General features: G+C 37.4%; 1 protein-coding gene across 3 annotated transcripts in view; it reads right to left on the bottom strand.

Annotated features, from left to right (window-relative positions):
• BICC1 (BicC family RNA binding protein 1) overlaps positions 1-15,388 on the bottom strand; it is a 302,810-nt gene that overhangs the window by 116,394 nt on the left and 171,028 nt on the right. For all 3 annotated transcript variants that reach the window (XM_040485072.1, XM_040485073.1, XM_040485074.1), the window contains exon 3: positions 10,625-10,694. In XM_040485072.1, the coding sequence (XP_040341006.1) occupies positions 10,625-10,694 (70 nt within the window). The remainder of the gene's footprint in view (positions 1-10,624; positions 10,695-15,388) is intronic.

Genomic DNA, 15,388 nt, shown 5'->3' with positions numbered 1-15,388 from the left:
AATGAGGATGCCATCATGATTTAAGGTATTTCCTTTAGTCAATGAAAAAATGCCACATGGTTAGGTCATGATGTCTGCAAGTGCACCATCAGGGTGTTCAAATACAGTCACAAGTCTCAGACACCATCACAACATCATAGCTACACATTCCAGAAAAGAGGAATCAAAGACACAGGCAGCAAGAACTAGATCCATCCCCACAGCACTGGAGCCAGAAGGCACAACTGGGGATGCTGTTTAAAACATTCATGGAGAATAAACAAGCAGTTAAAGATGTACAAACTATATAATTAAAAACTGACTGCCAAGTGACTTTCCAAATGTGTACACCTGCCAACCTAACCATGACCATGCTTTATCTTTCACTGGAATTCTGTCAGTTCACCTATGTTACATATGTGCACTGAACCTTTAGGGGTGACTATCCTATCTCTAGTGCTGTAAAAGGAAACCGGTTACACATGCACTGAGCTTCCTGAAATGTTCTAAGAATCCAGTGTTATGCACACAGCAGCCCCCTGATGTCAAGCCTGCTCTTCCAGCTCAGTGTTTCTCAACCTCACACATTGACATTTTGTACCAGATTACTCTTGTGAGAACTGTCTGGTGCATTGTAGATGTTTAGCATAATCCCTGGCTCTGCCTATCAGATGCCAATAACACCACCTCCAAATTGTGACACCAGAAATATCTAGAGATATTTCCAAATGTATCTTGGGGGATAAAATTATGCTAGGTTGATAACCAATACTCCAGAAAAAAAAAAGTATAAATTTGGGTAAAACCATTAATGGATTTAAAAAGAGGAGAAAAGGAAAGAAAGATGATGCAAAACAGCACAAAAAATGATTAAAATAAATCTAGATTGAAAGTTTTAAAAAGATGGACATCCAGTAAGCTTCTAAAATGAGGATAAGGAGTTAGGATTGCTTTCTTCTTGAAGCTAATTAAGAAACATTCTGAGTACGGCTAACATTAACAACTCAGGCAGCAACACATGTTGGTGAGGATGTGGAGAAAAAGGATCTCTTTTGCACTGCTTGTGGGAATACAAACTGGTGCAGCCACTCTAGAAAACAATATGGAGGTTCCTCAAAAAATTAAAAATAGACTACCCTATGACCCAGCAATTGCACTATTAGGTATTTATCCAAGGGATACAGGTGTGCTGTTTCAAAGGGGCACATGCACCTCAATGTTTATAGCAGCACTATCAACAATAGCCAAAGTACGGAAAGCGCCCAAATGTCTATTGATGGATGGATGGATGGATGGATGGATAAAGAAGATGTGGTATATATATACAATGGAGTATTACTCGGCAATCAAAAGGAATGCAATCTTGCCATTTGCAACTATGTGGATGGAACTAGAGGGTATTATGCTAAGTGAAATTAGTCAGAGAAAGACAAATATCATATGACTTCACTCATACGAGGAATTTAACATACAAAACAGATGAACATGAGGGAAGGAGAGCAAAAATAAGATAAAAACAGGGAGGGACAAAACATAAGAGACTCTTAAATATGGAGACCAAAGAGAAGGTTGCTGGAGGCGTTGTGGGAGGACGGATGGGCTAAATGGGTAAGGGGCATTAAGGAATCTACCCCTGAAATCATTGTTGCACCATATGCTAACTAACTTGGATGTAAATTAAAAACATAAATAAATAAATAGTAAGTAGTTTAAAAAAATTCTGAGTTTTCTTAAATGAATGTGTTGGTGAATATCCCTTCCTTTAGTGACCAAGCACTCCTCCTTTAGCAACCTATGTGCATGCTATGGACTGACAGAAAACACCTTGATTTTTAAATCAAAGGTTATATGCTACTTCCATCACTTCAAACTCTATGACCTTCAAGAAGTTATATCATCTCTCCACATCACTCACTAATGTGTATACTGAGGATAATAACAGTTGTTCATGTGGGTTATTATAAGGATTAAGAGATACAGATAACACACCTAGCACAATGCCTATTATAAGGTAGGAAAAGTATTTTCATCCTTCCTCCTCACAGGATTTAACAGAAGAAAGAACTGCAGATGGAATCCTGGGATGGTACTTTCTTCACTAAAGGAAAGGGACTTAAAAACATCTGTTCAGGAAAAAAAGGAAGACAGGGAGAGGACGATATCCCAAAAAAGAAAGACAGCGGTCACAGAGGCAGGTGAGAGATGGAAGATCAAGATTTGGCTCCAGTCACCTTTCGAGGAATAAAAGAGTGGGATTCACTCTTTAACCATCTTTCTTTCTTGAGAGAGAGAATCCCAAGCACAGTGCATAGCCCAATATGGGGCTCAAACTGTCAAACCATGAGATCACAACCTGAGTCAAAATCAAGAGTCAGACACTTATTAACCAACTGAGCCACATAGACACCCCTAACCATCTTTCTTTCATTCTTAATTTCATAAAACTTTTCATTGGTTCTTCAGAGATTTTATGGTCCTTTTAAGCTCACACTTAAGGAGTTACCAGGGATCCTGTAACATTATCTTTTCATGTAATATACTTTAAAATGCTGATTAAAGTGTTGTGCCCAGGATCTAGGACTATTTTTTTTTGTAAAATATACTTTAATTTTTAAAGAAATTTCAGGCTCAGAGAAAAACTGAGTGGAAATTACAGAGAGTTTCCATATGCTCCTCCACACACACAGGCACCACCTTCCCCACCACTAATATCATATTGACATCGAAACATATTCTAGGCATTAAGGGGGCACTTGTGTTGAGTATTGGGTGTTGTATGTAAGTGATGAATCACTAAATTCTACTGCTAAAACCAATATGACATTATATGTTAGTTAACTAGAATTTAAATAAAATTTTAAAAAACTACTCACTATTCTAAGGGTTTCAAAAAATACATACATACACATATACATAGACACACATGCAAACACACACACACACACACACACACACACACACACACACACACACCATTTTAGATCACAAAGAATAGTTTCACTGCCCTACAAAATCCTCTGTGCTCTGCCCATTCACCCTTCCTTTCCCTCAAGCCCCTAGTGATCGCTAATCTTTTCACCATCTCCATAGTTTTGCTTTTTCCAGAATGTCATATAGTTGGAATCATACAGTATGAGCACTGGCTTCTTTCACTTAGTAATATGCATTTAAGATTTCTCTATGTCTTTTCATGGCTTGATAGTTCATCTTTCTGGTGCTGAGTAATATTTCTTTGTCTGGATGTACCACAGTTCACTTATCCATTCACCTACTGAAGGACATCTTAATTGTTTTCAAGTTTGGTGATTATGAATAAAGCTGCTATAAACATCTGTGTGTAATTTTGTGTGAACATAAGTTTTCAACTCATTTAGGGAAATATCAAGGAGTGCAATTGCTACATGGTAAAGAATATGTTTAGTTTTGTTAAGAAACTGCCAACCCTTCTTCCGAAGTGGCTGTACCATTTTATATTTCTACCAGCAAGAAATGAGAGTTTCTGTTGCTCCACATTCTGGCCAGCATGTGGTGTTATTAGTGCTTTGAATTTAGGCCATTCTAATAATGTGCATAGTAGTATCACATTATTTTAATTTGCAATTCCCTAAAAACATATGATGTGGAACATTTTTTCATAACCTTATTTGCTATCTGTACATCTTCTTTGGTGAAGTGTCTGTTCAGGTCTTTTGCTTATTTTTTAATTGGTTGTCCATTTCCTTATTGTTGAGTTTTAGAAGCTCTTTGTATATTTTGGGTAATAGTTCTTTTGTCATATAGGGCCTGTGCAAGTATTTTCTCCCTGTCTCTCGCATGTGTTCTCATTCTCTTGATGCTTTCACTTTTCCTACTTACTTTCTCACCTCTCCATTCCACTCCAAATTTGTTTCCTAATTAATTAGAAATCTTTTAAAAAATTTTTCCAGATATGTTTGCTTATTTCAGGCTTAGAGAACAACTGAAAAGCTAAAACCACCTTCCTCTGTGGCCCTGGTATAGGAGAGAGAGGAGAGACTGGAAGCAGCAGCTAGCCTGTAGCATTTATGAGATGAATGAGTAAGCCAACTCTTGGGGACTGCAGAAGGGAAGAAAGAGGAGCCAGTGAGAGGTCAAGATATGAACCCAAACTTGGGCCTTCAGTTATGATAATGTATCACACTGCATAAATCATTTCACTTGCAGGACTGTGTGTGTGTGTGTGTGTGTGTGCACGCACACATAAGTGTTTGTGTTGTGTGTCTGTGTGTGTGAGCACATGTCATATTCAGAAAGGATTTCAAAGTTGCATGTTTGGCACTGTCTATAAATAGGGTCATTCATGTACAAAGAGATGTACTGATAAACTGTATATTTAAAATACACATTAATTTTATAAGCCTTTTATTAATTATACTGGGAACTTTAGGAACTAGAAATACCCAAGGTCTCCATCCTCCTCTGAGAAGTCCTAGTTAGAACATATTCTCTCTAACCAGAGTGACTATTAGTACAACACATACAACTTATCTAGTTCTTTGGTTGAATTCCTACTCTTGGTTCCCAGTTATCATTGACCAACTGACAATCAGTTGCATTAACAATATATACAAATATGTTAAATACAAAATCTTTCTCCCTGGCAGAAATACAATGGCTACTGAGCAGGTCAAAGAAACTGCTATTGAAGACTGAAAAGCAAAAAAGCAAGCAAAAATCCTCCAAGGAATTTATAACATGTTCTGAGATTATTTTCCTTTTAAGTTCATCTTAGAAGTTGTTTTAGTTTATTGACAAATCAAAAAGTCTCTTCCTAATGAAACAGCACATGAAGATATGAAATATAAAGATAAAATTCAGAAGCAGGCATTTTTAAAATATGTATACAGTTATGAATGGTTTCATGTTTTTCTTAACTGTTAAATCTAACTCCTCCTGAAAAACAGGAGATGTTATCTACAAGAGTAAGGATAAGCCTAATTTAGCCTACTTTCAAATTACTGTAATTCCCAAGGATTGAGGCATTATGAAACTGATTATTATCAGTACTAATTACAATCAGTTGTACGTGGCAATGGTCACCAAAGGAATACTATATCTAAGGAAACCCTGGAATAAGGAAAGGTATTAAGAAAGGTACACTCTCACCGAGGTGGATTTGGGCTCTGAAAATAGACCTGAGTTCAAGTTTGGGGTCTGCTACCTACTAAACATAAAACCTTGGGCAAGTTATTCTATTTCATGTGCTTTAGTTTGTTTACCTATAAACTGAAAATATCACCATCTAAGTCATAGATTGCTCTGATCATTAAATAAGATTACATATATAGAATATTCAGCACAGTATGTGGCCCCAGCCAGTCTCAACAAACAGTAGTATTCAATATTATTGGTGATATGTCAATTATGTAACCAAACACTAACTAAAACAGCCACAACAGAGGCGCCTGGGTGGCTCAGTCAGTTAAGCATCTGACTTCGGCTCAGGTCATGATCTCGCCGTCAATGCATTCGAGCCCGACTTCTGGCTCTGTGCTGACACTGTGGATGGAGCCTGCAGCCTGAAGCCTGCTTTAGATTCTGTGTCTCCCTCTCTCTCTGCCCCTACCCTACTTGCGCTCTGTCTCTCAAAAATAAGTAAATGTTAAAAAAATTTTTTTATAAATAAAGCAGCCACAACAAAAACAACTCTGGCTGGAAGACAATCAGGAGGCTGCACCTTGTTAAGTTTCATTTACAAGCTTACTAGGAAAGGCAGAGAGTTTCCTTCAGGTGCCCCATGAATGACAAAGATGAGGTCATTTCATCGTTTCCCTGAAGTTTCCTTTTACTACTCAGAACCACTGAAAGGAGCTTTAGACACACTGGTGTCAGCCAAAAATTATGTCACATTCATTCACTTAAAAGATCTATAGGAAAGACAGTATTAGCATTTTTCATAATAGTAAATGCCACTCCTGTGTAAAGGCCATGATTTTAAACCTTTCTACTACACAGCACAGCTTAGTGGCTTACAACTCCATCTCTACCAGTGGTTTCACTTTAACCATGACTGAGCTGAACGGGGGTATCAGAAAATCTGCAAATACTTACTGAGTGCTAACTATGTACTGGTTACAGTGCTAAGGATACTCTTTACCCTTTGGGGAACTGATCACTTAGAACAGCATTCTCCAACCTGTCTTTGTCACTCATTTTACACCATGAGCTAGTAATATTTATATGTTTATATATACATGTAAATAGTGACATATATGACATAAAACAATACTCTTACACTCTGTTTTCTTTTCTAATCTAGTTGTATTTTTTATATGCTGGTTGTGATGACTAAAATAATTTTTGAGACACTAACTCACCACTGGAAACACTGTAGCATGGCACACCATGCCATGCCTCTTCTCTGTTCTCTGCCCCATTTGAGCAGTACAGTGTTAAAAGCCTCAACCAGTTCAATGTGAATGCTCAACAAAAGTGTACATACATTCAACATTTTCCTCTGGAAAAAATAAAATGAACAGTCTTCAATTTTTCTCAACCTAAGATTTCCTATTACATATCACTTGTTCTGATGGAATGCAACCAAAAATAATAAAACCTAATTTTGATGATCCTCTTGTTTATTCCAGGAGGAAGAGAACAGCCAAACTTGGTGCCAAATCGCCTCGAAACCAGGACACATCAAGCAATTCAGCCACACCTCTCATTCCTGATCATTCTGGGGCATCCTGAATAGTCATAAAAGAAACAGTTTCTATCACTTCAACTCTGTAAGATGACAACTTCCCAGAACAAAAGACAATAAAGCTTCACTAATGCTGGCCACATTTATTTGGAATTTGGCATAAAAACTTTAAACAATTTTCACCCACATTTACAACTTTGCCAGTCTAGGAAGAAAGAGACTGATGAGCAAATTACGGACAAAAAGAAGACCATAAGAAAAATGTTTACCTTAATTAAGAGAGAACAAACTCATCTAGCATTGCATGCCACACAATCATAACAGTGTGATAAATTCTCATTATAAATCACTTTTATCTATTAAGGCAGGTCTGGAAGGACTTCTAGTTGGCAAAACAATCAAAGTTGTTCAAAATGCTATCTACACTTTAATGAAGCTGCATTTACTTTAAAATAGGCTGTGATTCAGAATAGCATATTAAAAATTTTAATGTGTGCCTGAAGTTATTCTGTTAGTAAGGTTTTACAGTATTAAACACCTTAATCCTTAAGTGCTGTCCTCAGAGACATAAACCACTGATTTTTCTATTCAAAGCAGAATATTCTAGTACTCTGAACCTAAGAGTTGGAAAGATTTTTATTTTCTTCCACTCAAAATAAATGTATGCTATATAGAAGAAATACTATATATTGCTTTATTTTTCTTCTTCATGACACCCCCATTAGGACAACCCTAGAATTGCCTACTTCAATGTTAATTATATTGAATCTTAAATTCTTAGTTCTTTCTAGTTGTAATGAGAATCAACCTTCCAATAATTTCAAATGCTTATAAATTTTTAAAAGTTCCATAGTCCTTACTTAGTTTTGTATGACAAAACATGCCCTTTCCCAAAATGCCATGCTTACTAAGTGGAAATATTTCTAATACATTTTTTTCACTGTATTCTATATGGTTAAAGAGAATGGAGGAGTAAAAGGGAATGAGAGAAGGACGAATGAGGGGTAGAGAGAGGGACAAATTTTACTCAAAATTATTCTTCACACAGGCACTGAACAATGGTTCATCACTCTAAACTTATTCATGCTAACTACAAAGATGACAGAAACATAAAATTAATGAATCCATAAAAGTGCAGTTTTTGGAAACCAAGATGGACATTATCAAGAAAAAAAGGACTGACTGTTGAAGGACTTTTGCCTGTTTTTCAATAGCAATCATCACCCACTACCTTTCAACATGGTCTTCTCAGTAACTAAGTCATAGTATTTCCAAGTCAGATGGTGAGATTTTGGCTTACAAAGTCAGCTTAACCATAAAAGCCACCAAAGGAACTTGTTAAGTATGTGTTTCCTAATCTCACCATAGACGTACTGAACCAGAATCTCCAGAGAAGAATCTGAATTTCTGAAATGATGGCAAATTCAGGTAGTTGGCTTTTTGCCTTTCTGCCAGGCAGCTCCCTACCAGCAATTCAACCAAAGTAGCCATACAGCCACTCATTTGGCCACTCTACTAAAGGATGGCTTAAAACATAAAGCATAGGACTAAATTCCAATGGGGTAAAGAAAGGGGCAGACTGGTAGCAGTAGCCATGAAAAATGTATCTCTAGGCTTATATGTGCAACCAATAAGATCAAAAGTCTAGAGAGTGAAATACAACACAATCCGTGGCTATATTCTCTCTAGCATCATCTGGGGATTGTCTGTATATTCCAAGTCATCACACCACCATGGGATTTAGAATTTAATAACCATCTAAAACATGGAATGAATCCCTAGATACATTTATATTCTTGGATATCTTGAGTAGTAATACTTTAGAATAAAGAAGGTTTAAAATAAAGACTAACAACTGTTTTCTATACAACATTCAGAGGCAGATACCCACATCAAATGGGAGAATTGCCTTCAAAAGTGCCTCCTGCCATTTTCATTTTATTTTTACTTATTAAAAATCATAATTAAACAAATTTCATCTCTGAATTTAAAAAACCTTAACTTAATATAGGAATACACATATCAGGGATGTTAGCCAAAACTGATTCAGCAGCTGTGTGTTTAAGTAACAAGAGCAACTCAAATTCTGAATAGCAAATTCCTGAGGAAAACTTTTGATTTTTTCTCTCTTCCTTGAGCTCAATCTCTCTCTTTTGGCACATTCTACTCATCATACAGTACTGTGTACATTCATAGCACTTCATAAATAATAGAAAAATAAAATGATGTCTGTAGACATAGGCCTGGAGGGATCAATTCTTAGGCACAATTCCAATGGTTAACTTTAACCACAGGGAAATTATGCTAAACGCCCTCAAAACATACTGCCGAAATATTTTTATTTTCAAAGAAAAATTTATAATCAAAATGTGGAATATAGTTGGCTATTCTGAATGGGTTAAGTGTGTCAATGACTGGAAACTAAGCTAAAACATTAACCTCATCTATTTTTCTCCATATTATCTAAAATCTCTAAAATTGTAACCACATTTTGAATAAAAAAATCAATTCCAAGTTTCTCATGATAATTGGGGGAAAAAACAGCATGGGTAATGCAAGAGAATAAGCCATCTAAAATTATCTTAAATCATTTTAATATTCATGTTTCCTTGGGGATTTTTAGAGACTGGTCAAATTACATTTTGATTAGGATAGTAATGAAGTTCATCACATTTTTTAAGTAAAAATATCTGACAACAGGGAAAAAGAATCCAATTTATGCTCAAGTTCCAATTTATTCAAGTAGTAGGCTAGGAATTTTTAAATTGCCACAAACAACCAAACAGGTAGGTAATCCACTAATGAGTAATTTCTTCTTCAGCATGATGAGTATAAAACATCTCAACACACTGAAGATTGAGCATATATCCTAAGCACTTGGCAAATGCAAGGTGTATACTAGCTATGTAATTATACTTGGAAATTCACCATGCTTTCTTATGACTGGTGAGAACCCAGGCTTCCCAGCTCTTGCCACCACAATCAGTCCACTGAAGTCCCGCTAACAGTACTCACAACAACAACCGTAGAATAATTTACATTCCATGTGATGAGTAACTAATAAAATGAGATTAAAGGAAGTCATTCTAAACTAAAATAAAAGAAATTGAGAAATCCCGCAATGTTTATTATTATTTAGCAATAAAAGTCATAGGGAGAAGGGGAAGCAAATATGAAACCAAACAGCAACAACAAAAAAAACTAGACCACAACAGATAATATTCAGCTTGCATAATCATTGTTTTTGAATTGTTTGATGGTATCTCTCATTATCTCCTAATGACTGTATACACAACAAAGTTTGTTGAGACTAAGGTTATACTTTGGAAAACAATTCATAAAAACATATACTGGCAGGTCACTTGAAACTACTATGTAACCTTGGAAGAAAACTCAAGGTGCCTATACTTCCATTCCTGACTACCCATGCATTGGATAGTGTGTTCTAGAATAAAGCAGAAGAAAGGCCACCCAAGGGAAATTCTCAGCCTAAAAGAGAAATGTAGTACATTCATCACTGTTTGACAGGTGAAAAGAAGAAGCGTGCAAGAAAGGAAATCTAAGGTTTGTACCACATTGGAAAGAAAAAAAAATTAGCTATTAAATCTGTGTGGTACAAAAAAAGATGCCTACTGTATAAACACTGGAAGTTTATGTATTGAAAACACTTTATTACACGTGGAGAGTTACCATTACTTATGGCCACTGAATGAAAGGGCATCACTGAAATCATAATTTCCTATGGTATCTCCTATAAAAACATTTCCATTATAATAAAATACTTAATTTTTTTGGTTGTTGGATAAAAGGCATAACTTTCAATTATGATAAGCCTTCCAAAATACTGCTATTACACAAATATTTTGGGACATATGTGGTAAGAATAAAGGTTGATTTTCTCCCGGCAAACTCCCAGGGTTTTTTTCCCAGTAATTCCAGTCTCCATTATCAAAGCCACCAATTGCACCATCTCTCATGATTTACCTTTCTTGGATTTGGCTCCAATCTTCAGTTTTGATGGCCAAGCAATCTGCGTATTTGTTTCCTCCATGATCTGTAACAAAAATTAAGAGAGAAAAATATTGATTCAATTAAGAGCTTGTATTTACAGTTAAGATTCTTCTAAAAAAATTATTTTCAAGTCTTTAGTCTCATGCTGATAAAGTGATCTCATCTTAAAATAATGCAAAAGAAAAACTTGGTGAAAAGAGATACTCATTTTTATAAGCCTTTAATCTATTAAAAATATTCAAGTATATTTTGTTACTCCCAGTGTTCCTCTCCGTGATGCTCCAGAATTTTAGCATGGAGACAACAAAACCAAAAGTACATGAACAAGTAATTGACCCCACTTGACGCCAGAACTCTCAGAGATGCTTGCGCTGAATAAAATTCCCCAAGACCATCGCCAACAGATTGCAACACACCAAACATAATCCTTGTAATACAAAACTACATGGGCTAGGCCATACTAAATGAAGATTTTTTTTCTGGGAAAAAAAATAACAACTTGCTCTGGTCACATTTGTATTTCATTAAAACTGATGAAAAACCTCTAAATACGACATCATGTCCTAAGGCTGCATTCCCATCATCCTTCGCCTAGTGCAAAATGGCATCTCTGCCCCAGTTCTTTTCCGCTTCCATGTAGCTAACACAGGCCAGGGGGCCTTGGACCCAAATGTGCCAAGGTGCAAGAACAAGTGAGGGAAACAACAACCACAGAGCTAAGGCAGTAGATGGCAATTAAAAAAGAATAACCAAAACATGTTCATCCTTGTTCCTCTCTTATCACATGAATAAGACTAGATTAAGGTTTACTTTTGTACCATGAATACAAAATTCACCAAAGAAATTGATAGAGCAAACAACTAAACAAGTTAATAGGCAAATAACAGCAACTAGCATACATTAACCGCTTCAAATAGTAGAGTAATATATACTTTTTAATATGGACTTAGTGTTAGTTAACTAAACAAACTAAAGGTGAAGACAACTAAACACAGTGAGATTAATAAAAAATACCTTTATCCCTTCAGCAGTCTATGTCTTATGTAGACATAGGCTACATGCTTAACATGTTAACGTGCACTGTACTTCACTTAATCCCCCTTTTCACAGCATAAAAGAACTTTCAGCAGATGTTTCAAACAGGCAGCTCACAGATGCACTTTGTCTACCCATCATAAGGTTTTTAAAATGTGAGCCAACATTTTTAACTCTGGGAATTTCACATAGAAATTAAGATTTCTGGTTCTCTGGAAAACTTGACAGATTAGCACCTGGAGCTCACATTCCCACATGGCAACACTTGGCTGGCACTGAGGACCAGATGCCCTCTTCCGTCAGGTCCAGGAAGGTTCTGGGCTGTACCCCACAGCCCCCACTGGGTCTCTCACACTGAGGTCAAGAGCCACTTGCCATTATCATCACATTTGTGTTACTCACTTGCCATTTATCATGGTGTTTATACTGCTATTTTTCTCAGAGAAATATTTCTCTATACCTGTGTATCTCTATTAAAGACTGAAAAACAAAAATGAGGTCACACAGTCCTCACTAAGTCAATGTACTGGCCTGGCCTTGAAAGTAGGTGAACTTGTTACCTCGACCCTCTAAGACTTGGACCTGCTTCTTCTCCTCCCATCTCATGTTGTCCTTGTTAATGTGCTCTAATCCATATTTCAAAATTAAGTAAATAAATATTATCCTCTTCAGTTTCTTCTGCTTCCCAGGAACATGCCAGCAGGCTTTCCCCATAGGGCTTCTGTGCCCACACTCACTCGCCCTTTCCACTCCTGCATGACCCCAACTGGAATTCTTCCCATCTCTCTGTGCTGACTTCTCTCCTATCCCTTACTGTATTCTGAAATTCTCCTATTTTCTGTATTTACTTGTTTATAATCTGTCTCTACAAAATAAAAGCTCTCTATCCTACACACAGCAAGCACAGGATATATTTGGGTAAATGAATCTTCATAGCATGCTTACAAAGCAGACTTCTTTATTCCTCACACAGGTAGGAAGCAGTAGAGTGGAGATAAAAATGCCAGGCTATTTGTAAAGACCATATTTTAATGACCAAACCATACGGAACATAGGGTCTCTTTTTAAAACATGTATATATGCTTTAATATTTGTGCATAACAAGTGGCTTTAACATCCTACAAATATTTATCAAGAGCCTACCTAGGTTCCACAAGTGCCAGGACCCACAGCTATGAATAAGATACAACTCCTGGCATCCACAACTTACAGTCCAGTCAAGGACACAGATAAAAAAGCCAACCGCTTAACAGTAAACCATCTGCTCACAAGGGCAGCTCACAGCCACTATCTTGAAAGGGCCAGTTAAGGGAGGTGGTTAATAAAGGTTCCCTAAAATATAATCTATAAAATCACTTAAGTCCTGAAGCCAAGTAAAAGTAAATTTCTGGGTAAGTTCAACAGTCACTGAATGAGGGGAGGAAGCTCCAATTAGGAGGGACTTCTATAGTCCAGCTATATAGTTCCAGCTACTATACGTACATATATCTTCAAAGTGACTAAAAATTGTTTCAAAATTTTCCTCTAAGTTGCTTTATGCCAAAGACATAAAATGGAAAAATGAGACCATACTATACATAATGCTGTTGGTGGGGAGGCATTATAATTTGCATACTTTTCTTTTTCTGAATTAAATAATTTGGCCATTTAATCCAGTAAATTATGTTGGGTGCCACAATTATAATACTATTATAGAGAAGTCTCCTTGTCAACATATGGTGGCAAGACATAACTTTCTAAAATCTTAATCATCTGCAGAAGTTCCTAGAAATCACCCTGCATAAGTATTATCTTTTTATTAAATACCAATAGACGCTCCATGATAGAAAATAATATGCCAGAGATAATACCCTAGTAGTAAATAACAGCCATCAAGTCAAAATGCTACTTTACACACACTCCCTCTAAGCTTCCCACCAGTCTGGAGTCTCCACAACCTACCCGCCTCAACACTCTCTGTGAGGGGAAAAGAGACTATCCCAAGCTTAGTATCCCTAACTCTAAAACCGGAGTTTCATCTTCCACACCACATGCTCTCCAAAGTTCTATGACTGGCAGTCAATGTCAAACTTTACAGAGAAAACAAATTGCTAGTTGTTGGAATCTAGCACCTGTAGCTGACCTTCTCTCTATGTTTAGGGGGAAAAAAACAAACAAACAAAAAAACCGACTCCACTGAATATCATGTGTAGCCAGTCAATGCCACCCACACAGGTCATTCACCAGGCTGCAGTCCCCATACAGAGCTTCAAATGGATGCCTTCTCAGACATCCCTTTATTTGTTCATCACTGTGTGTAATCTGGTCATTAAGAGAAGGAGTCAAATACCAGCTCTGCCACTTTCTAGCTATCATTTTGGGCAAATTACTTTTATCAGCTTTTTATCCTCTGTATAATTATAATTATAGTACCTACTCAGAATTGTTGTGAGGTTTTGATAAGAAAACATGTGGAAAACCTCAAACACAGAACATGGCCCACAGTGGTTGTTAGATAATATTAACCCCTGTGTTAATTACACATACATTACTTTTGGTCAGGCACCGTCCTGGAAACTAAGGATATGACAGCAAACAAGATGGTGCTTCCCTCCAGGATCTCATGGTCTAACAAGGGAGAGGACAGGTTAACCCAACATTATGTACTGTGTGTCAAGTTTCAGAATGAGACAGGGCAATATGAGAGTATATAGAGGGAGTCCTAGCCCAGTCATGGGCAGTCAAGGAAAGTTACCCCAAAGAAATGCCTATTAATGCTGTCACCTGAAGGAAGAGAAACAGCTAGCTGGATAAAAGGTAGGAGAAAGCATCCCACATAGAAGAGTGCATGTAGAAAGGTCAAGGGGTGCCTGGGTGGCTCAGTCGGTTAAGCGTCTGACTTTGCCTCAGGTCATGATTTCACATCTCGTGGGTTTGAGCCCCGCATCAGGCTCTGTGTTGACAGCTCAGAGCCTAGAGCCTGCTTCAGATTCTGTGTCTCCCTCTCTCTTTGCCTCTCCCCTGCTCTTACTCCGTCTCTCTCTCAAAAATAAGTAAACATAAAAAAAAAGAAAGGTCTAGAAGGAAAGAGGGTAGGTACTCCAGAGGATTTGAGGGTGGTTCAGTGTGGCTGAGGTGCTTCAAGGCTCACTTCATAAATCCAGGACAGCAAATGTGTCTCACGTCTTCTCCTCCCTCCTATGGATGTGCACATGGACATGCTCACAAAGACTTGAAGACATGACATAAATCAAAGACATACAGGACCTGTGCTTGGCTACTGCTCACTACTCTAAGAACCAGGAAAGTAACTGCAAATAGGAAGAGGCAATACTTACTTCACTTTTAGGAAGTCAAAATTCCCCTTAGGAATTTATCAATGAAGCTTTTTAAACTATCACCTCCAATGACTCCAAGTCAGTTCCTACAGCACAGTCACTGCATACTAACAGTTGGTTTTAGCCTCAGCCAGTTATGGAATAGTAGAGTGTGAAAGGGCCTCTAATCAGGGGGAGGAGGAAGACCAGTTCTCTGGTGGGAGTGTTGGGGGAGGATGGTCCAGGAAGGCCAAGACTGAAGCTGGATTACCAGAGCAGGGGCTGAAAGCATGAGCCCGGGTAGAAGAGGACGTAGACTGCAGGGTGCAGAGGCAGAAATCAGGGCACTAAGCAAGTGAAAGGCTCTGTGTACAGCAAGCTACTTTTTAAAAAGATGTCCTAAATG

The sequence above is a fragment of the Herpailurus yagouaroundi genome, unplaced genomic scaffold (assembly GCF_014898765.1).
Source record: "Herpailurus yagouaroundi ecotype Mexico unplaced genomic scaffold, PumYag 163, whole genome shotgun sequence".
NCBI lineage: Eukaryota > Metazoa > Chordata > Mammalia > Carnivora > Felidae > Herpailurus > Herpailurus yagouaroundi.
This window is presented reverse-complemented; position numbering and strand designations above follow the sequence as displayed.